The 24019-nt window shown below is 39.1% G+C and overlaps 1 protein-coding gene across 1 annotated transcript; it reads right to left on the bottom strand.

Annotated features, from left to right (window-relative positions):
• Nucleotides 1–226: 226 nt before the first annotated feature.
• Nucleotides 227–23096, bottom strand: LOC122136629 (ribonuclease inhibitor-like). Its single transcript, XM_042721019.1, has 5 exons — nt 22345–23096; nt 22101–22274; nt 21824–21994; nt 20447–20494; nt 227–1122 (listed from the first exon to the last, which is right to left on the bottom strand). The coding sequence occupies exons 1-5, from the start codon at nt 22779–22781 to the stop codon at nt 807–809; spliced, it is 1146 nt and encodes a 381-aa protein (XP_042576953.1). The 5' UTR covers nt 22782–23096; the 3' UTR covers nt 227–806.
• Between the last annotated feature and the right edge of the window lie 923 nt (nt 23097–24019).

Below are 24019 nucleotides of genomic sequence, written 5' to 3'. Positions count from 1 at the left end.
GCTTAGCTTTAAAATATTTACTGGATTAAAGCAATTACATTTTTTACTTAAACATTAAGTCCCCTCTACCACAATGACCAATTATCCCCAGCAAGTTCACTTTATAGATTTTTTAATTAAATAGCCTGTAATATATATAACATTTCATCAGGACATGACAGCAGAGGTTGTTAGTATGAGTCAATAAGATGGTTGAAAAATGATGTAACAGTGAATATCAACAGAATAAGTGAGAATATTAGTCTTTTATTATAAACATAAACACATCTTATAAACATTATTTCCTTGTATACTAAATGCACACCTTTAAACTGTATACAAAGCTTGAAGAATTTGTTTCACTTTTCCTGGTTGTTAAGCAGTCTTATTGCATGACATAACTATTGCATTTTTCATGTTACAGGAAACTTGAATCATATTAATCCTTGGAAAAAATAACAACAGAACCATCACCAAAATTCTAAAGAATATAATATGTAAAATCATAATGAGAATTGTATTGATTTTAATGCATCAATTAAGGGGGTTCAACCCCAGCATTAAGAGGGTTCAGTTTATATGCTGTTGAATATGTGTGTTTGTTGCTTATTTTGACAGAGACACTGAGGAGTTGGAATACACTTTAAATCCAACATAGAGGGGTTCAGTGAATGTGGGTGTTGAATGTGTATAAGTGTGTGAGTGTGTGTGTGTCAGAGACGCTGTAGAAGGACAAAGTGCCGACCGACACGTCCACATACACTCCAACTCTATTAGATGGAGGTGAAGGAGCAGATATTTCTGTTTTCTTATTATTGTGCCAGACATTATAAATGTTTAAGGCTGCTATTCCAGTAAAGATTCCAGTTACGTTCATTGAGTCCAAACCAAGAGTCACTACTTCCTTTTCTGGTGATTCCTCTGTATACCAGTGCTATATGTCCCCAGCCGCTCCATTCAGTCTCCCAGTAACAGCGTCCAGGCAGACTCTCTTGACACAGAACCTGAGGAACATTATCAAATCTCTCTGGATGATCAGGATACAACTGCTGTTCTTCCACACGTGTCACCTTTCTGTTGTTCTCAGACAGTATGAGGTTGAGGGTTTGCTGTGTTTTGGATCTAGAGTAAGAGTACAGGCATCTAAAAACAAGAGGAAAGAAAATGTATATACTGTTGAATTGCTCCAGATCTGCCAAACAATATACATTTTCAAGCATTTCTTTTTGTGATACAAAGAGGTTTACATGTGAAGAATATTTCTCCTTGGGAAGACCAGAACAAGTGCACAGACAATTTCGATAGTGAGCTTATAATAACCTTCTTTTCAGAGAATATGTCTCACATGGATTTATTCACTGAAATATTTTATTGCTGTTTGTTCATGTTATTCTGCAAATTTACTGGAACCCGGGACACACCAGTTATGGCGTCGAGCTGAACGGCAGCACTTCTCTCCGCTCTGTCGCTGAACTTCAGATTATCGCTGCAAAACCACCCAACTCCTATTCTAAAACAACTTAAAGTCAACCTAATGTCATTGTTAAACATGCCCAGGGGGAGTATCAAAGAGCAAGTATAAGAAATTGCTTAACTCTCTGGACTTTCAAGCTAGCGAGGACAGTGTCTCAGAACCCCGAACACAGTGAAGCAGACGCCATGTCGGTGGACACGGACAGCGCGCAGGTGAACAATGTAACCACCAGCACTTATATAATGCAAGTCATCAAATCCCTCAAATATGACTTTCATACAGAAATTAGTGGTGTGTTAACGACTATTAAGGATTTTCAGGTGAACATACACGAGTGCAACGGGCGCATCACACAGGCTGAAGAGCGGGTATCCTCGGCGGAGGATTCAATTAGCGGCCTGCAGACAAAAGTCAGCGCGTTGGAAAGAAAGGTGAAGTTTTTGGAAACAAAGGCAGATGATCTGGAAAACAGAAGTTGTCGCAATAACATGAGAATCGTGGACATACCAGAGAAGGAGGAGGGGGTGGATTCTTGCGCATTTTGGAAAAATCTAAATGTGCAGCCGCCGGTGATATTGGAGAATATCACCTTCATTGTGAATTTTATAAACTATCGAGACAAGGAGCACGTATGGAGAGCATCAAGAGCAAAAGGCTAGTTGATCTACAAGAATAACAGCATCAGGTTCCATCCGGATCTATCGGCTGAAGTATATAAACAACAGCGAGACTTCTATGAAGTGCGACAGAAGTTGAGGGAGAAGGGAGTTGACAAACACAGGATGCTTTTTCCAGCCAAGTTGCTTGTGACCCACGAAGGACGCACACACACTTTCAACACGCCTACTGCAGTCTATAAGTTCATTAATGGTCTGGGAGGGGACGCATGATGAAGCTATGGTGACATCTCTTTCATGACGTTTTTCTGCTGCTGCTCGCTTCCCTCCCTGCTCTCCCGTAATAATAACTTGCTGCGCGACTATATTAGGGAGGGAAGCTACTACTTGCTTTTTTATAAGCATTTTTCATTGGTTTCTAACTTGTTGGATGACTTTATTGGTGTAAAGGCAATGGCACTAAATCCTCTTCATTGACGGATAAAGGATCATTTTTTTTTATTTTTTATTTTTTCTATATATATATATATTTTTTTTTTATTAAAAAATTCTGGCAATGAGAGTGTTCGTGTTAATGTTTTATTTTACAACATGGGATATGTATAACAATGAGCCCCAAGAACATAAAAGAACTGCAATGTGTGATAAATGGTTTGCATACGTAAGCGTTAATGGATAGCATAAGAGTAATTAGCTATAATGTTAAGGGCTTACATAACCCCATAAAAAGGAAAAAAATTCTCAATGAGCTTAAACATCTTAACTGTACTATAGCCTTTATACAAGAAAGCCACCTATCAGACTCTTAACATATGAAACTTAAAAGGTCATGGGCCAGCCAAGTGTATTTTTCATCTCATGGTTCAGGGAGAAGGCGTGGAGTGGCAATATTGTTGCACAGTTCACTGCAGTTTTGTGTACACTCAGAAACTGCGGATAAAGAAGGGAGATTTATTTTGGTAAATGGATCCATCTGGGAACTTTAACTGGAGTTGTTTTATTTAGCTCAAAGGGAATCATTTAAGATTTTAAAGGGAATTTGAACAGAATCACTGTTTCACGGCTGATCACTGAAACGGCCAGCGATTCACTGAACGAGCCGTATAACATCAAATCTGCGCTGGATATTAATATCCAAAGTATAGTGAAAACACTATTAACTAGCACAGTAACAAGATTGGCAGTTTAAGACATTAACTTGTGAGCACAAAACACAAGATACTTCGCTTTTCAATATGAATAAGGCTTTATTAGATAAATCTAGTGAGCACAAAACACAAGATACTTAGATTTTCGATATGAATAATTCACACAAGTTGCAGGAGGATAGAAAGTTAGGAAAGAATGAGTTTAAGAGAATGAAAATGTGAAATCCCAAGTTTACAGGAATACGTGAAATTGCATAGACGTGAACAACCATCAGTCACTTAATTAACCCTCGCACTGAGTTCTTCAATGAGGTTAAAATTATATTAGATAACACCAGTACAGATGTGAGTCTGGAGGTTACTTTTTTTGAGTGTTTAAAGGGGTTCCCTTTGTTGTCACTAAAAAGGGGTTTCCCGAAGTTGCTGATTGGCTGGAAGTTCAGTAGTCGTTGAAGTGACGTCTTGGGAAGCCCGTGGTTGGGCGTAGGCTGAAGATGCGGAGTTGTGGGCTGGCTGAAGTTTCAGACGGGCACGCGAGGTCAGACTTGGAGACACGGTATTACAAAACTTAACTCAGAACATGAAACTCTCAACAGAAAAGAAAATAAACTAAAGTAAAAGGACAGAAGTAAAGTTTGACGAGACTAGGTGGTGTTTCTTCTCATCGTGGCTAAGTAGCAGCAGGCGTGCAGGCCGAAGCACGCTGGAACGGCGCTCGAAGAACGCTAAAAGTGATGACAAAGCATGACTAAAAGCTAAAGCTAAAAGTCGGCATGACTGATAGCGAAAGCTAAACGCTAAAAGCTAAAAGCTAAAAGCATGACTAAAAGCTTAAACTACAAGCAAAGCTAAAATCATAATTTGATGGTGTCCTGAGTATTTAAACTGGCCTTTTGGCCACACCTCAAATGTTGTCTTGACCAATTAGATATTGTCTTTTCTCTGTGTGTTGCAATGTCTGTCCCACCCATTCATAAATCATATGTTATCTTATCAAGCTCGTGGTCCGAATTTTCCCGCTCTTGCAGGGTATAATTTGGACATGATTCCTATAACAAGAATATGATACATTTGACAAATAACTGATGGTCAGAAACGTTTCAAGCAAGAATATTCGAACACACACATACTAAACATGAATATGATCCCTTAAGCTATTCAAGAGTTATTTAAAAAGACATACACAATAAGTGATTAGAAACATTAAAATCAATGTGTCGGTTACATAAATGATATGGAGTTAAGCAATGGACTGATATCCATTTAGAAGTCTTTTTTGAGTTCATTTTGGTGCATATATGCATTTGAAGGCATTCTCTGTGCCATTCTGGGGAGTAAGGATATGTCCTGTGAAGAAAAATACCCTTACAGTTCTCCTTATGAATTTCAGTCTGGTTTTGCTAGGTGGGGGGAAGTCAATCCAACGATCTTGTTTACTCTCATGGCTTTACATGTGAGGCTCAGACTGTCCATCTCTTCGATTACTTGCCCCAAATTAGACAATCTCTTCTTCGAATTGAAATTGTCAATAATTGTTCTAATGGTGTTAATGTTGAAAAGCTGTTCTGTGAAAGAGTTGGTTATCAGACTGTGGTGCTGGGAGTTGATTTACAACATCCTGCCTTTCTGTGGAATTCGGCTCATGTTTCAACCAGGCTCCCGATCGAATCTTTAATTTGTCTGGTTCACGCTACAGGTGTGAATGTCTCTATGCTGAATATCTATGCTCCAAATGAAAGCAATCCTAAATTTTTAAAGAAAATTAGTGAAATGATTATAGAAAAAGCTAAAGGAATCATTTTGATTGGAGGTAATTTTAATTGCATTTTGTCAAATAGGATGGATAAAAACCCACCATCATTTGCCACGCTTTCAGGGACCAGTAGGATTCTAAAACAAATGGTGGAGGATCTGGGTCTGATCAATGCATTGAGACATATACACCCCAAGAGATCATGATTTCACGTTCTATTCAAACCCACACTCCTCATATAGCAGGATTGGTTATTTCTTTGTTGCTAAAAATGAGTCTTACAGAGTCCTAGATTGTAAAATACATAACTAAAAGTGACCATGCCCCAGTTAGTTTGATTTGGGATTTGGGTAGGGGTTATAATCCAAGCTTATGGCGTCTAAATGTCTCACTTCTAAACGATAATGCATTTAAAGATCATGTAAAGGCGGAATTGGACCAATACCTTCACTTTAATGACATGAGTGAGACGTCACCAGTGATCTTGTGGTAGTTTTGAGGGGAAAGATAATTTCATTTGCATCAGCTAAGGCGAGACTTAGAGAAGCCAAATGTAAAGGACTTGAAGAACAATTAAACAGTTAGAACAGAGACATAAAAAGTCAACTATCTACAAATGATCTAACTCAGCTTAAGGAAGCCGGGAGGGCCTTGGGAGACTTGCTCACAAATAATACTGAGAGAAATTTTAGATTTTTAAAACAACGCTATTATGAGCATGGGAGCAGAGCAAGTAAATTATTAGCATTCCAACTAAAAAAAACAGATGAGCCTGATAGTTGTACAGAAAATTAAAAATAATGACTCAGATAAACCCTTTCTGTATAAGCCAGATGAGATATCGGGAGCTTTTGCCACTTTTTTATAAGAAACTGTACTCAAAATACGGACACATGTACAGAATTTGAAAAAATTGATGCCTACTTATAAAGTATAAACCTGCCAAAGCTATCAGAAGAAGATTCACAAGCTATAGATCGACCCCATTATGAGAGAAGAAATTGTAGAAACAATCAAGGGGTTAAAAAACGGCAAAAGTCCGGGCTTGGATGGATACTGTAACAAATTTTATAAGGCCTTTGTAGATGATATAAGCCCTATTTTAGAGAAAGCATATGCTTATGTATTTGAAAGGTGGGAATTCCCACCAAATTGGAATGAGACAATAATTTCGGTTATTCATAAGGAGGGAAAGGACCCTACAGAGTGCAGTTCATATAGACCCCATAGCGCTTTCCAACTCGGACTGCAAAATATTGACCTCTATACTGGCAGAAAGACTTAAAACAGTTATTACGACTCTAGTGCACCCAGACCAGACAGGCTTTATTACTGGTCACCAGCTGTCTGATAATATTCGTCGGCTACTGAATGTTATGTCCTATGCCAAGTCTAAACCCAGTGCCATGTATGGCATTAGCTTTGGATGCAGAAAAAGCATTCGACTATGTCTCCTGGCCTTTCCTTTTTAGTGTTTTGAGGAAATACGGTCTGGGCCCTGGCTTTGTTGTTAAATGGGTCCAACTGTTATGCTCATCTCCAAAAGCGTCAGTAAGGGTAAATGGGTGTTTCTCACAAAAATTTCTGTTGGGGAGGGGTTGCAGACAGGGGGACCCTCTTTTGCCTCTTCTTTTTGCCCTTAGTGTAGAGCCCCTTGCACAGCTAATACGAGACAGCACAGATATTAGTGGTATTGAAGTGAGTGGAGAGGAACACAGGTTGTCGCTATACGCAGACGATGTAATTGTGTATATCTCAGATCCCACAAAGTCTGTTCCAAATTTAATGAAATGTACTGAGACCTTTGGATTTTACTCAGTCACATTTATTTTGTAACCTAAGACAGAAGCACTCCCCATGAACAATTTAATTTCCCCACAGATGAAATCTGCTTTCTCATTTAGATGGCCCAGGGAGGGAATTAGATATTTGGGAATAAATATACCCACTGACCTTAGTTTATATCAAAGTAACTATATTAAATTAATAGATAAAATTAAGCACGATTTGAACCAATGGAATACACTTCCCCTTACTTTAATAGGCAGAGTGGAAGCTGTTAGGATGAAATGTTCTCCCAAGGCTCTTCTTTCTTTTTTCAAACTCTACCAATCTCTCCGCCTAAATCTACTTTTAGTCTTTTAGATCGTCTCATCTAAAGATTTATATGGCAGGGTAGGAGACCCAGAGTTAGATATAAAATCTTACTGGCAAAAACTAAAGGGGATCTAGGACTACCCAACTTGAAGCATTACTAGTTAGCATCACAATTACGTGCAATGATAGTGTGGCTATCAGATGACACAAGTACAAGATGGCTCAATATAGAAAAAAGTTACAGTCCTGATATGCCTTTGTCAGTGATCCCCTTTAATAGGCTTAAATCCACCAGAGAACTTTTGGGAGAATGGTCGAACACAACATGCGTAGCTTGGAAGGAAATACAACAAATGTTTAAGCTAACAGGCGATTTCTCTGTTTTGAGTTCAATTACTTATATTTGAGATTTTCTTCCATTGAGACTTGATACAGGATTCAAAAACTGGAAACTTTTGAACCTTCATTATGTACACCAATTATTTAGTAATAACAACTTCAAATCATTTGAACAACTGAGAAGAGAGTTTAAACTACTTTTTCAGGTACCTACAATTAAGAAGTTTCATACTAAAACAACCAAACTGAAACAGATTAATAGAGCCCTCCCTTTTAGAACGGTATTTATAAAAAATTCAGGGTGGAGAACATATGAGGAAACCAATAACCAATGTTTATAAAATCATTGCTTCAATGACAAGAGATAATTCATTCTATGTGAAAGACAAGTGGACTAGGGAGCTACGGCTCAAAATAAGTGAAGAAGTTTGGTTGGAGGTATGTACTCAGGCTCATAAAGTCACGAATGCCAATTTGTGGAAGGAATTTCAATGGAAAATAAATAACAGATTTTTCAGAACACCACAAGTTGTGGATGTTATTATTTAGAATCAATCAAGTCAGTGTTGGAGGGGGTGTGGAGAGACAATGGCTACTCACTCACACATTTTTTGGCAATGCCCTTTGTTGGATAACTTTTGGAAATCCATTTTTACATATATTAATAAAGTATTGAATGTTGATCTGATAAGAGACCCTCTGATAGCAATCCTGGGGATTAAACCAGTTGTGATACACAGTAGGAAAAAGATGTATTTATTACAGATATTACTGATAGCAGCAAAGAAAGCAATTACAATAAAGTGGCTTAAAAATGAGTCACCCAAACCAAGCTGAATGGCTAACAATTTTGAGAAATATTTACACTATGGAAAAAATTACATATTCGTTGAGCTTACAGAGGGAACTTTTTATTGAAAGATGGGGACCATTAATGACGGTGATGGAGGACCATTAGAACTAACTGGTTATATTTGCCAGGGGAACTTGAATACAACCCATGTTTTGTTTTAAGTTGATGTTTGTTTTGTTCAAATTGTTTGCTTTAAATGTTGTTAATGATTTTCTTATTTCTTCTTTTCCTTGTATTTTTGGACAATTTTTTTTTTTCTGTGGAATTGATCATACATGTAAGGATACATGAATGTTATGATCCCCTGTAAAGGATATTGTTTCTGTGTGCAAGTAATTGTTGTAAAAGGAGATCTGAAGAACATTCAAAATAAAAAATAAGTAACAAAAAAAAAAAAAAAATTTACTGGAACCCAGGGCATTTAGGCAAGAGATGAAATATGTCTGTGACGGCTGTTTGTTAGTTAAAGGGATAGTTCACCCAAAAAAGAAAATTCTCTTATAATCTACTTGCTCTCATTGTATCTGCACATCATGACACTATCCCAAAACAGGGCTCCAAACTGCGACTAAAAACAGTCGCATTTGCGACCATAAATATTAATTTGCGAGTGACGTTTTTCCTGAGGTCGCCACTGGCGACTACCCGCCGAAAGCTCCTCAGGATTTAACCGCTAAAAAAGTTTTCTCAGGCGGATGATTTGCTTCATTCTAGCAGCGCCCTGTCTGTGATAAAACGAACTCGGGCCGAAGGTTAATACACACAACTACACCGAGTGTGGACCTGCCGCGTGTACAACAGCTTTCAGCCAAGATCGTGGAGAAGTGTTTTGTAGAGTCGGCGCGGCTCTGGCCCATTATCTTCTCACTGATGCCGAGACTGAACCGACAGAGACGCATTTCAGCCAGAATCAGCCCGAGTGTTATTGCTATCTGGGTATATATTTACATGTTATAACTTAAAAATTTGAATGTAATGCCTTGTTTTGCGATCAAATCTTTTGTTATGTTCACGTATTAAACTGAGACGATGCCCATCAAAGTATTAGTGGAAAAAGAGAGTTTCAGACAGTCCTCTTCTCTGACGCACATCAGTGCTGACGCACACAGTCTGATAAACGCAGCTCCGCTGTGCAGCGAGAGAGAAATGACGGAGACGTAAGAAGGGAAAGTGCAGAAAATACAGCGTCTATTTTGTGCACAACTTGAACAAACTAGAACAGGTAGAGCTGTCAGCTGTGTGGATATTGGCAATATCGTTAACAATTCTCGTTTACAATAATTACTAATATGGCTTCTTCTAAACAAGATCTTGTTCTGTGTTCTTTTAATGTGTGAACTTCATTATTCGAAGTGCAACTGCCGTCCAGTAATCGCAAAAAAACTCTGTGCTTTGTAACTTTTTAATAAAAAGTACCAGCTTTAAAATTATTCCGAATTCATAACGAAATTCAAACAATACAGTTTTGGCGCTCCTTAATGCGGCAGGCGCGGTCGCTTTAGCACCTCAGTTCAAGGGCAAGTGAAGCCATTTAATCTTTCTCTTTAGTACTATAGTACATAGTGAACATGAATTAACATCAAAAGATAGGCTATTTTATAAGAGTTTCTACAGTACAACTTACTGAAATGTCTCATGTAGGAGGAGCCCAAGTGATGCTTATGCTCCATGATACTGGTACAGATTCTGTGTAATGAACAATTCTTTGTGACTGTATATTTCAAGCTAGAAAAAAACATTTAGTTCCCACTTTAAGTGAACCTTAGTTCCCAGGTCATCTACAAGATTGATTAAAATGCTGATAAAGTCAAGAAAACATGAGAAACACATAACAGTATGATTCTAATGTAAATAAATAAAACACGTTTATTCTGTGGCACCTAAAAAAATTATTTGGCTCCTAAGTTTTTTTCTTATAGGAGCCAATGGCTCCTTACTTGATTTTTTTTTGTTTTGGAGCCCTGCCAAAATATATATTTTTTTCTTTTTTTTTTACAGCTGAAAAATTATAAATGAAAATGCCATCATTTTATCTTCTTTTTAGTGCTGTCAAATGATTAATCGCATCCCAAAAAAGGGTTTGTTTACATAATGTGTGTATAATGTGTATATTTATTATGTATAATAAATACACACACAGTCATGCATGTTATATATTTAAGAAAAATGTTGTTTCATATATGAAATACATGAAATATATAATATAAATTATATGAATATAAATTTATAAGTAAATTCATGTAAACATTTTGAAAATATATACTGTAATTGTGTGTATTTATAATACATAATAAATATACACAATATACAAACATACATTATGTAAACAAAAACTTATTTTGGATGCAATTAATCGTGATTCGGGACAGCACTACTTCTTATAAATTAGGGGGTGGGCGATATGGAAAAAATATCATATCCTGATTTTTTTAATGTTTTTTTTAGAAATATCACGATTCTTTTGTCATGTTGGTTTTACTATTTTGCAAGTTGTCTGAGCATTACAGCCAAACTAATTTCCCTATTATAAAGACAGCCTTTCAAGGTAACAACAACAACAACAACAAAAAAAGAATGGCAGATATTTAGGCCACAGAGGGTGAAGATAAAAAAGTATAATTTTTAATAATAAAGATAAAAGAATGACAAAGATACACCATTACAACTACACATAATATACAAATAAAACAAACAGTGCTTTATTTTCAGGTGTATTTAGTGAGTGACGTAACATTCAGCCAAGTATGGTGACCCATGCTCAGAATTGGTGCTCTGCATTTAACCCATCCAAAGTGCACACACACAGCAGTGAACACACACACGGAGGAGTGGGTATCATTTATGCTGCGGCGCCCGGGGAGCAGTTGGGGGTTCTGTGTCTTGCTCAAGGACACCTCAGTCGTGGTGTTGCTGGCCCGAGATTCAAACCCACAACCTTAGGATTAGGAGTCAAACTCTCAAACCACTAGGCCACAGGAGCATTCAAGAAATTGAATGAACAAGTATAAAAATAAAACACTATATAAACTGATTCATAAAGCAACTGTATTCAATTTCTTCAGTCAAGAGCAAAGAGTGATTTTTCTTTTTGTTTTTTGTTGTTTTATTAATTTTTTTTTTTTTTTTTTTTATTTTTTTATTTTATTTTCAGCTGTCTGTCAATTCTGTCATAGTGTTTTATTTTTTATACCACCATTTACTCACTCCAAACTGGTTTTAAACCTGAATGAGTCTACTTCTTCTGCTTAACATATACGCTATTTTGAGGAACGTGGAAAAGCAAACAGTTGCTGGTCCACAGTGACTTCCAGAGTATTTTTTGCTACAATCAAATTCAATGTGGACCAGAAACTGTTTTGGTTACCCACATTCTTCAAAATATCTTCTTTTTTACGTTCAGCACAAGAAAGAAATTAATACAGGTTTGAGACAACGTGACAGTGAGTAAATAATGACAGAAATCTCTTTGACAGTAATGACAATAGGCTGCATGTTTAATAGGCCTACTGTCCCTTTAAGACCTGCACGCATCTTAATATATAGGCACGTATATGTTCCTATTCAGGAATGTTTGGTTTCATTTTTGACATGAGAAGCTGAGTCTACATGTAAACCTTGTGTGTTTTGACAGTATTAGTGCAAGAGATAACTTAGTTCAAGAATCAGGCGCTGTTTTGACAGGCTTTAGTATGCGCGCTTCAAGTGTATGCGGCGCTCAGAAAAAGCACAGTCACAGTCAGACCAGTGCATGCACGTCACGTCACTTCACACATGCAAATAATGAGCGCGTAACTCCTGTGAGAGTAACTCTACTGCTGAGTTAACACTGATGTGAATGTATGTGGTGTTGTACAGTATATGACGGAGGCGTGAGATGGTGGCTGAGATGGTGGCACCAGAACTGCAGTTAATAGAATATTTCTTCAAAAGCAGATCGTGGAGACATTTTTATTCTCCACGATCAAAAATCGTCATATCGCACACACCCCTATTATAAATTAATCTACATTGTGAAGTAATCCAAATTACTTCAGTACATTAATAAATGTCTTCCGGAGCAAAAGGAAACGTGTGATAGAAAACGAATAATATTTTGAACATATTTAGGAATGTAGCGAATCTGGCCTCTGTGGTTCCCCCTGATCATCACTAGAGGTTGCCATCACCTGAGTACTAACTTCCCCCACAAACTCCATTTCCCATCACCCCCGTACCTGGCACTGATTACAAGCTCACCTGAAGCTTGTTTACAGGGATAACTTAAGCCACAGCCCCACAAGCTTTTTTTCACGAAGTCTTGTTTTGCCCCAGCTGACATCTCTGTGTGTTACCAACATACCCTGTTGGATTACTGTGTTTGACCTTGGACTGTATACTTGGTTAGTCCTCTATAATCAATTTAAGGGCAAAGACCCCCATCCTTTTTTAAGAAGAGGAACCCAATGGAGGCTGGAGATGTAGACTGGACGATGAAGCCCTTAGATAGTTCCTCTTCAAAGTAAGTTTTTTCATGGATTCAGACTCAGGTCAGGAGAGGGGAAAGATTCTGCCCTTGGGTAGTGCGGTTCCATGTGACACTGTCACGCAAAAGAGATGTTTTTTTTCCACTCTATTTATTACTATTATTTTATGTATAATAGTTTTAACTGGTTTACATGTTTGCTTTATCCATTACATTCCTTTTAACAATTTTAGTGTGTATGACTTTAATAAATGTATGGTTGGACTTATGTGACCAGTCACATGACAGGAAGCAAAGAACTGTATAATGAGAGCAGCATGCCAAACAAACAGAAGTTAATACAGGAGAATTGGCTGGTTTGCAGAGTTTCCATACTGTGGATTTACCTCTACAGTTTCACTTTTGCAACAAATTGGATTATCACTTCTCTTGGACTGTATATACCAGGGGTCAGCAGCCTTTTTCGGCATCATGTGCCATTTTTTTTTATTTTTCTGGTTAACCACTGTGTCAACCGCTTTAATTGATGCGCATGCACACATACACATACACACACCACTCGCACAGAGATCTGAGATCGCGCTCTGCAAAACGTAACATTCAGAAGCTCAAACTTTTCAGTGCTCCCACGTGACTTTTATTAATCGATCCTGAATCGTTACATTATATTTCTCAACAACAAGGGGGCAAAATGGCTTAATTGTTTGTAGAGATGAATCGTTACATTATATTTCTCTTAAACATGTGGGCAAAATGGCTTAATTGTTTGTAGAGAGAAAATTTTGCATCGCTGAATATAGCTGTCGGTCATTTAACATTTCTATCATAAAACATACTGTTAAAAGTTGACTAATATTAAATGATTTGCAGCTTCATCTTACCTCGCTCTCTTTAACGTTAAACTGATGCTTCGCGCTCTGCTTCTGTGAACTGTAAACCCCGCATACTTTGATTTGATTGGCCATCTCAGTCATTTTGACATTGACGAGTGCTGTTAGACTGCTGCAGCTGATCTTGATCTGAAGCGCCTAGTATGTGCAGCAGTTGCGCACGCATCCGTAGACTAGCACAAGTTAATTATTATCACAATAGTATTTATAGCTCCTAACAGGCTGTGTGACTATGAGAAGTTATTACCTAAAAATGTACGTCAGTATGTAGTTTTCCCTATTGCTCGCGTGCCAGCGATTACCCCTCTGCATGCCACAGATTGCCGACCCCTGGTATATACACTTGTGGACACTCATATTGGAACTAGCAAAACACACTGGAATTCTTATGGACTGTTTTTAGGGTATGGTGCTAACGGACTCCAAACTTTTAACGCCATAAGTTATTGTAGTTTTATTGTGTTATTTGTGAGTCTTTTGTGAATATTGTAAGTACACATTCTTATTGAAATAGATCTCTCTTTATGTCTTTTTATGACATTCTTTTGTTGAAGAGTCTACCTCGACTGTGGCTGTTTGAAGGATTGCTTGTTCCACTGTCTGAAGACAGTGAGTGTGATATTTGGCAGACCAGTAAGTGATCTGACCATCAGTCCAGGAGATCTGTGTTTCATGAAGTTGTAGCCAGGGATGTCCGAGAACCAGAGGCATAGCAATGGTGCAGGCAAATGCCTGGGGCCCCACATTTTAAGGGGTCCCCTGATGGCCGACCATTTAAACCAACAGGAATGTTAATAGCTATCACACGCAGCGACATCTCTCCATCCTAGAGCCCTGCATGGCCCTCAAATTTAGGCCCTACCTGGCCCAAGATGCTCAGGCCCTAGCCCGATCTGTATCTGACAGCTTATCAGAATTACCAGCCTAAGCCCGACCAGAGCCCTCTTTTTTTTTCACCCTTCTCCCTAAACAGCTTATACTAGTTCAGTTTTGTATATAATGGCAAAGTGATTATATTTTGTTTAGTTTTTTTATTAAGTTAATTTAGAAAAAACATTTGGAGCATTTTTTTTTTGTTCATTAAATATAAGTTTTTTGTTTTTTAAAGTAATGACCAAGCGGCAGACAGTGAACCTATTTTTGATCAATTTAGCCTTCTCAAGTCACGACTTGCCTTAAATCAAATCTATAGATATAAAACAGTTCAAGCATATAACAATGTTTGAACATTAATCTTAGATAAATGTGTGCTATATCCAATAGTTTTGCCCGGAGAGTGGAAGCTAAAGCATGCTTTGCAGGACATGGAGGTGCCAGCGTGATCACTTGCATTGTTTTCAGTGAATACGCCGTGATTTTGGCTCATAAAGGTAAGAGTATTACATTATTCATAACTGTAAAGGGTCTACATTTATTTGTGTGCACGCTCAATATCAACAAAACAGGCATTTATAAAATAAAGAAAACAAACATGATACGCTTTCTGCCATCTCAACTTGAACGATAAATATATCTATAGAAAGCTTTTAAATGACTACTTGATTAAATAAAACAAATCAAAAACAAAAACTCTTTTATTATTATCATAATCATAATCCGTAAAGATGTACTTCTCTCTAAAGTCTTGTCTAATGAAGAGGTGGCGAGTCAGGATCGGCAACTTCATCCTTGCGACACTTACTCAGAAAACACTATTTATTAGTAAATAATTCAAATATCTCCTTCGTCTTTCCCCCGAGACATTTACATTAATTACTATTGCCGATGCTTTGCAGCGAGCTTAAGCCTATTGTGTGCATATGAACACCGAACTCTTCAGCTGCGCATACATGCTGCTGCTGCTGTTGCTGCGGGACACTAAACACTGTCGAGCCGCTCTTGACAGTCGTGGTAGAACGGTCTCATGTTGCTTCCACCAACGCGGCAATTTATGATGTATTAACAAGGATTAACTAAAGTATAAAATAAGGAGAAGCCTAAAACAGGTCCGAGGCCCGGCCCGCATCTGAACTATAATGTGAAATTTGGCCCGAGGGGGCGTAAAAAAGTCGGGGCCTGGGCTGAAAAACAGGGCTTTACTCCATCCCCCCTATGGGAGCCCTCTCTCTATACACTGGTTATGCTTTTGCTTCCTTGGCTGAGTTTTTCAAATAGGTGCAGCGCGTACTTATGGTGCTGTAGATTAGAAAATGCATGATCAGCAGAACGCAGAATGCGGGACCCGAGCGTTTTTAATTCATTTCATATGGAAGTGCACAACTTAGGAATGAACTGAAAAAAGTTTGCGCGCACACACACACAAACATTTTTTTTAGGAAAAAATTAAGTTCCCTTTCATGGGAACTTCGAAACTGCATCCTCATTGAAAAACACCAACACACATTGGCCGGCGACACCCCATGACATCACTACCGGTGCGACTATAGTATAAATAGGCGCCGGGAGAACACATCATTCTCTTCTTCGTCTTCACTGACTGTTTTGTTTGAAGCATACAGTGTTTAGGAGTGCATGTTTCTCGCCAGAGGCTTTGCTCTGATACCTACAGTTCACACGGCTCACGTGCTGTGTGTGTGTGTGTGGTGAAGAGAAAGCATGTTCAGCTGTCGAGGGAGTTGGATGTGCTCTGCTGCGCTCATTGTGATGCATTCGCGGGACTACTGAGGGGGATGTGAGTATTTCACCATTTACCAGAGTTTGTAGATAGTGTTTGCATGAGTGTATTCGCCTCTTGTGGGAATAGCGATGCATTTGCGGCAGCAGTTTCATTCGTGCTTGATTTCCGTGTTTAGCTCCTGCAGGAACTGAATGCATGCTGCGTGTTGTGTTGCAATGAGAACATGGAAAGGACCTGATGGGAAATTTCTCACTATCAGTAATTTCCTTTTGTTTATATAGTAATGTATAGTGTGGATCTGTCTGCAGTTTTTTGACAAATGGTTCATATCATGTCCTTCTCAGATAATAAACATTATACTGCACTCTGGCTTGAAAAAAAAAACAAATTCTCGTCCCGCATCCACAGATTCCAGCATACTAGTTATGCCAACATCGAGGGGATGCGTGAGAATGGTTATGAGAAGATGCCACCTGATGAAGAGATGCTGGGCTGCTGTCTCTCCATGGGGGAAGCATATTCTCTTGAGACTCCCTCCTTGCCATCTAAGCCCTTCAGGATACATCTCGCTTAAATGGCAGGGCATACGCAGCAGCAGGTCAGGCTGTCGCTTCATTGCACATGATGGCGGTGCTTTAGGCATATCAGCACCACAGATCCCGCATTCCGTGCTACTATTCAGGCCGCCTCTGCTATGGCAGGTCCATGGTGGCTATGGTGGTAATGAAGAGTCATCTGTGGGTGAACCTGGCATATGTCAGGAAGAAAGAGAGGAGCTTTCTTCTTGATGCTCCAGTGTTGCCTTTCGAATTTTTCGATACCTCTGTCGAGACGGTGGTTGAGAAGTTCAGGGAGGCGAAGGCGCGCTCAGTGGCCTTCAAATCCTTCATTCCACGAAGGCCTAGGTCTGAGCCCGAATAACCCAGGGGTCCTGGCCTGTCTTGGTCAAAGGGAGGTAGGCAAGATAAGAGATGTGATCCAGCCGACGTGTCAGTGCTTTTGTCTGGATTAGAGTGATACTTCAGTATCTACTAATTTCCTTTGGGGGGTTTAACATCTGCCTTATCTTCCCCTTCCTAATTCCCCAGTAACCACCATTTCTATCTCTCTGAAAAATCACCAATACATTTTTAGTTTTCAGAATTTTTTTTTTTTTTTTTTACCAATCTTTGTATAAAGATGATTCTTAACTATGTTATAACAGAATGATTTGATATACCTTTTTTTCTTCCTGCAAAATGTGTGTAAAATGGCCATGAATGGGTTTTCTCATTATATACAATGCATCTATAAACTAGATCTAATTTGTATATTAATGTGTTTTTGGGGCAACATATAATGAAAAAAAAAGCGTAATAATGGGAGTAATAATTGATCAGATTTTCATAATAATACATAATATTTCATAGGAATATTGAAATATAATTTATTTTCCTATTCAGTTGTCATGTCTCCCAAAATGTGTATAAACATGCTTTTAGTCCCCGGTGTCATGTCCTGTTTCATAACAGAAAGTTGTATTTTGATTTGAAACCCCATAACATTTTCCTGAGATGTTGATTTATGACACACAGTTAAAAATTAGACAGATTTTAAATGATAATTATAAAATATTATCATATTTCCATAAGAGTGTCATTAAATTTAATATCAGACATGTTTGAAGACCAAGGAGAGGGAGTGTTCATAATGAAACATCCAAACATTTAGTATCTCTGAAAAGCCCTGAATGTGCTCTGTACAGGACAGCCACACTCAAAACTGTGGCATGTATAGTCTCAGAGAAGCTAAGGATATCATCTCAAACAGAGGTCCCCAATTTACTTTGCGGGTACGGATAGTTTTTCTTCAAATACCTCAACATAAACATAAGCCTAACCTCCTGGTTACCACCCTAAGTTCAACGGCCAAACAGAACGCTTGAATCAAGAAATCACACGCTTCCTATGATCCAACTGTAACTGTCCAAAACAGATATCTGCTCCAGTCAGCCTGGTTACAGAGTATGCACAAAACTCCTTGTGCAAACAATCAACTGGACTCACACCCTTCCAATGCATGATAGGGTTCCACCTCTCTTCCCCTGGTCAGGGGAACATACAGACCTGCACACAGTAAATGACTGCCTCAGAAGAAGTGAGAGGTCCTGTGTCAATGCTGAGTACATTCTCGACTCTTCACTAACGGCTAAATTCCATAGGGCCCATCCGGAAAAACCAGCCCCTCGCTCTTATGGAAGACACCGGCGTTGTTTGTAATGAATCTGGCCTCCATGGTTCGCCATGGTCACCAGAGGTCTCCATCACTTGAGTACTGACTTTCCCTTATGAACTCCATTTCCCATCACCCTGCACCTGGCACTGATTTCGAGCTCACGTTACCGGGTTGAAGCTTGGTACCTGGACTTACTTAAGCCACAGTTCATTCTTCACAAAGTCTTGCTTTGCCCCGGCTGACATTCCGGAGCGTTACCTACATTCCCTGTTGTATTACTGTGTTTGACCCCTGTACTGTTTATACTGGTTTCTGTTGTGTTTGCTGCCTGCCCTCTTGCTGCTTGGGCTCCCCCAATCCTTTGCCTGTCTTGTCACGCTGCTCTTAACTTGCCTCTGACAACCCTGTCTGTTGGTCTGTATTAATCTGAGTGCCTTTTAATAAAGCTGCAAATGGATTCTCACTTGACAGAGGGAGGAGCCATGGAGGAGTTCAAACAGGTGACACCAGGGAGCGGAGGTGGAGACAGGGGATCCTCATGCCTAGGCGGAACTGGAGACTCGAAGTCCCGAGGCAGATCAAAGTGCCAGATGGTGCTGACTGAGGGTGAGCTGAGGGACTAACAGGCACCAATGGAGATAGGGCTGAGGAACTGGCTGGTATTAGAGGAGGCGGGAGAGGGAAGCTGGGTGGGACCTTAGGAGTAACAGAGTTTAGGAGATAAAGGAGGGGCTCTGGAGAGCTGGACGGAACCAGCAAGGCTTTGGATACAATGGGGAGGTGAGCAGGACCAACAGGAAAGGGAGAAGCCAGAATTCCTCCTCATTCAAACAGTTCAGAGTCCAGTAACAGCTCACTGTCAGTGGTGGGAGTGTGGGCGGGGTTATCTTCCATACCCTCTATCTCCACAATTTTTCACATGATGCATGGTGTTGCTGGCTCATGCACCTGGTCAGTGATGCTCTTAATCCCCAGCTCCGGGGCGATGATAGGCTCTGTCGCTTTAAATGACACTGGGCTCTTTAATAGCGGCAGGCTCTGGCTCTGCGGCTGCCGTGGGCTCTGATGAACATTCCATGCAGTGTGATGGTGATGACTGGCTGGGCTCTGGATCGGGAGTGGGGCTGAAGTTATCCTCGGTGGGGCAGATGGAGAAAAAAACAGTCCATTATTCTCCAGCACCCACTCCACACAAGCAGCGAAATTCTCCTTTGGAGCGTCCGCTTACACCGCTTGCTCAGCTGGTGATGTAGAAGACACAGATTGAGCGGTCCGGGAACTGAGTAAGCCCGCCAGATCAATAAAGTCCTCGGTGTGGTATTCCAGCGGACGGTCCTGCTGCTCCAGGCAAAGCAGCTGGACTGTGGGCAGATCCATAGTGGGAAAAGAATGGAGGAAACAATAGCAAACAAAGAAAAAACGCCACTAAAATGTAACCAAAATGAGGGTCTGCTATTCTGTCACATAACTGTTGTGTGCCAAGTAAGGTGCACATTGCAGGAGAAATCCAAATAACCGTCTTTTAATAATAAATCCACAAAAGAAACACGTAAAGGTGTAGTAAAAAATAATAATAGCTGATAGATGACAGGTGTGGGAACACATGAATTAAATTATTGGCAGATGATTAATAAACACAGATGGAACCATATTAACTAATCAGGGCAACTCCGGAAAACTAGGTCACAAAGGAGACTCAAAATACACAGACATGTGACAAAACCTACTCTTAGAGTTAGAAGACATGTAGTTGCAACTATGGAGAATTAGTTGACGTAGTTACAGAGTTAATTATAGCTAGTAAAATGTCTAAAGTGGACTATCAAAAATAAATGTAACCAAATTAAAATGTAAACAACCAGATATGAGCATTAAATTCTAATTACTAAACACATCACTGTCATATGTGCTCTGTTGCATGATCATCATAAAAAACCAATTGCAAAAAAAAAAAAAAAAACATTATTTTGCAATACATCCTCGTATGATCCTGAAAAACTTACATTTTTTGTAGTCCTGGTATGATTCTGAAGTGTCCATTGTGGTCTAGACTAAAGAAAAACAATAAAACAGTGAGTCACAATCCTTCACCAATTCATGAACATTTACTATTAATTTACTTACTCTCCGGTCATCTGAGACTAAAACTAAACTAAAACTAAAACTCTTCTTCATGGTTCTTTTGAATAAACAATGTCAACTACATCTTGATTTTGACTTTGAAAAGAGCCTTATAACTTTTTAAACAAACATTTAAATGAATTCAAGATAGTCGTAAGAGTGTTAAATAAAGAAATGAAAATTAAATGTATTTAGTGCTGCATTTTTTTTTAATCGCGATTAATCCCACCTAAGAAAGTTTTTAAATATACTTTTATATTGCAATAATTTCACATTCAATCTTCAAATGAATGTACAAACAACATAAAGACAGTATTTTTTATATATTTGTTTAATGGCATCTTTTTTTATGACTGAAGGCCAGTATCAATGATGCCAAACTGATTTCTCTATAAAGTTGCCCCCACCCATATTTAACCATTGACTATGGCCATTCAGCACTACAGTATATTTGAGAACTATCAATTTGAACTTTTATTAGACTTTAAAAAATAACTTCTAATTTAAGTGAACTTAAGTGAACTTAAGTGAACTTATTTTAGTTATTATTGAAACAATAACTAAAATATTATTTCAATCTTCACATAAACCCATAATAAATGTCAAATTTACCTGTGCCTTTCAGCAGAAATGTACAGAAATTGAAATTCAAGTTAGCAAACATTAAATTCTAATTTAAATATAGATGAATCCTTAAAGCTATAAAAGTTATTTTTCCTCTTTTTTTTTCTTTGTCCTTTGATGAATAGAGATCACAGCAACTGGGTATATTAGGTTATTTTGCTGCTATTACTTTAAGAGCTGCCGCTGCTGAATGTGACGCAGATCTGATACACATCATATTTTCTCTCAACTCTTTTTACCTTTTCTGATCTACTTCAGGTCTTAAAGTCTCTATGAATGAGCTGACGAGTTAAATCGGGTGTTAGATGAGGGAAACAGTGCTGGGATGCTCCAGGACAGTTTTGAAAACCATTTCAGGTGCACAGGACCTTTTCTGTGCTCACTTTACTCGCGCCTGGCGCTGAAGTGAAGTTGAGCGCACATATGAAAACGTCTCCCATTCTCAGTCATTCTGCAGCTGAATAAATGCACTTCTTGTCAAGAAAAAAAGTGACAGAAGCAACAGTTGTGAGTGGGGTGGCCAACCATAGCCCCACCCCTGCGTTTAATTACGTTAAATATTTTTAATGCCAAAATTAAATAACACACACACACACACAGGACAGTATGTCAGTATTAGTGCTGTGTGTTCATACTTGAGTATCTTCAGTGCATAGTCTGGATCATTTTGATAAGAGCGCAGCTGAAATCCTGAGTGTTCTAGGTGATTGTAGCTCAGGTCCAGCTCTCTCAGGTGTGACGGGTTTGAACTCAGAGCTGAAGCCAAATAACAACACCCCTCATCGGTCACCATACAGCCTGATAACCTAAAAAAGAGAAACTAATAGTACCATCATGATGTTATAGAGGATTTTAAGTAATTGATAAAACTAGTAAAAGTCTGTAGTGCTCCACAGTTTTACACTTACAAACCTCAGTATTTCTAGTTGACAGTTTGGGTTCTTGAGTGCATCAGAGATCAGCTTCACTCCTGAATCCTGGAGATCATTGTTACTCACATCAAGCTCTCTCAGAGGAGAATTTGAGGATTGAAGACATGAAGCAATGATTTTACAGGACTCAACTGTGAGATTACAAATAGCAAGACTGAAAGAGAATAAAAATATTTTAGAAAAACTCCGGTCTATTCACTGTAATACATTAATTTAATACTCACATAGCTTTCTTGCAGTTGATCACAGCTGGTATCAGTCTTCCTCTTCCCTCATTTGATGTGTTGTATTTCTTGAGATCAAACTCATCCAGTGCCTCCTCTGACATCTGAAGCATGTAGGCTATTGCTGAACAGTGAGCAGCAGAGAGTTTCTTCTCTGAGTGTTTGTTTAATCTCACAAACTCCTCAATCTCTCTGTACAGAGTCTGATCATTCACTTCAATCATACACAGAAACAGATTGATGCATCTTTCAGTGGAGATGTGATCCTGTTTAATTTTATCTTTAATGTACTGTGTTGTTTCTCTGATGGTTTGTGAGGTGTCCACCGTGGGTGTCAGTAGAGCCTGTAAGAGTCTCCTGATTGGACTCCAGTGAGATGCCCAGCAGGAACCGCAGGAACAGATCCAGATGCCCAGTTTTATTTTGTATGGATTCATCTACTGCTGCTTTAAGCAAATCATGAAGAGCAGCAAACATTGTCAGTGCTTCTGTAGCTGTGTATTTATATAGTAGTAAAGCACATAGAGAGCAGCGAGAAACTCCTGAAAGCTCAGATGAATAAAGCTGTAGACTTTCCCCTGATGAATGGCAATATCCTCAAAGATCGCGTCAGTGAGGTCTATGCCGCTCTCAATCAGGTCCTCCTCATAGAACATCACATTGCCCTTCATCAGCTGTTTCAAAGCCACTTCAGCAAGTTTCACAATCACTTCTCTGTTGGACTGCAGGAGTTTCTCTGGATCTCTCTCTTCATACTTCTGCTTCCTCATGTTGATCTGAATCAGCAGGAAGTGGATGTACATTTCAGTCAGAGTTTGAGGGATTTTCTGCACTCAGATCTTCTTCCAGGAGCTTCTGAAGCACAGTGGATGAGATCCAGCAGAAGACAGGGATGTGGCACATGATGTGGAGGCTTCTTGCTCTTCTGATGTCTGAGATGATTCTGCTGGCTTGATGCTCATCACTGATTCTCTTCCTGAAATATTCCTCCTTCTGCGGCTCATTGAATCCCTGAATTTCTGTCAGACGTTTGATGTATTTGGAGGGGATCTGATTGGCTGCTACTGGTCTGGAGGTGATCCAGATGAGAGCAGAGGGAAGCAGCTCTTTTTTCATGAGCTTTGACATCAACACAGCCACTGATGAAGTCTCAGTCACATCACAAACTTTCTGAGCGTCTGAAAACATCAGTGTGATTCTGCTTTCATCCAGACCATCAAAGATGAACACAACTTTACACTCCTCATAAATCTGTGAGTCCAGATCTTGAAGTTCAGGATGAAAGTTCAGCAGAAGTCTGTGAAGACTGTACTGATGATCTCGGATCAAGTTCAGCTCTCGAAATGGAAGCACAAACATGAAATCTACATCCTGATTGGCTTTTCCCTCTGCCCAGTCCAGAATGAACTTCTGCACAGAGGACTGTTTTTTCCAATTCCAGCGATGCCTTTAGTAAGAACGGTCTTGACTGTGTTTCTTTGATATGCTTGAGGTTCAGGTTTGGGTTTAAAGATGTCATTGCAGTTTATTAGAGTGTCTTGTGAATGTTGTGTTCTTCTGGGCTTTTTTCTCCATGTGCAAAACTTCATGTTCTTCATTCACTTCTTCATTTTCTCCCTCTATGATGTAGAGCTGCGTGTAAATTCTGTTCAGGAGGGTTTGATTCTCTTGTCGT

This window comes from Cyprinus carpio, chromosome B3 (genome assembly GCF_018340385.1).
Source record: "Cyprinus carpio isolate SPL01 chromosome B3, ASM1834038v1, whole genome shotgun sequence".
In the NCBI taxonomy this organism is placed as follows: Eukaryota; Metazoa; Chordata; class Actinopteri; order Cypriniformes; family Cyprinidae; genus Cyprinus; species Cyprinus carpio.
Note: the sequence above shows the minus strand (reverse complement) of the source record. Positions and strands in the feature narration are given on the sequence as shown.

Coding starts and splice junctions, on each gene's coding strand:
- LOC122136629 (XM_042721019.1), bottom strand. CDS start 22,781: ATGAATCCATACAAAATAAAACTGGGCATCTGGATCTGTTCCTGCGGT. Junction 21,995..22,100: donor TGTCAACTAGAAATACTGAG/GTTTGTAAGTGT, acceptor TCTCTTTTTTAG/GTTATCAGGCTGTATGGTGA. Junction 1,123..20,446: donor ATACCAGGACTACAAAAAAT/GTAAGTTTTTCA, acceptor TCTTGTTTTTAG/ATGCCTGTACTCTTACTCTA.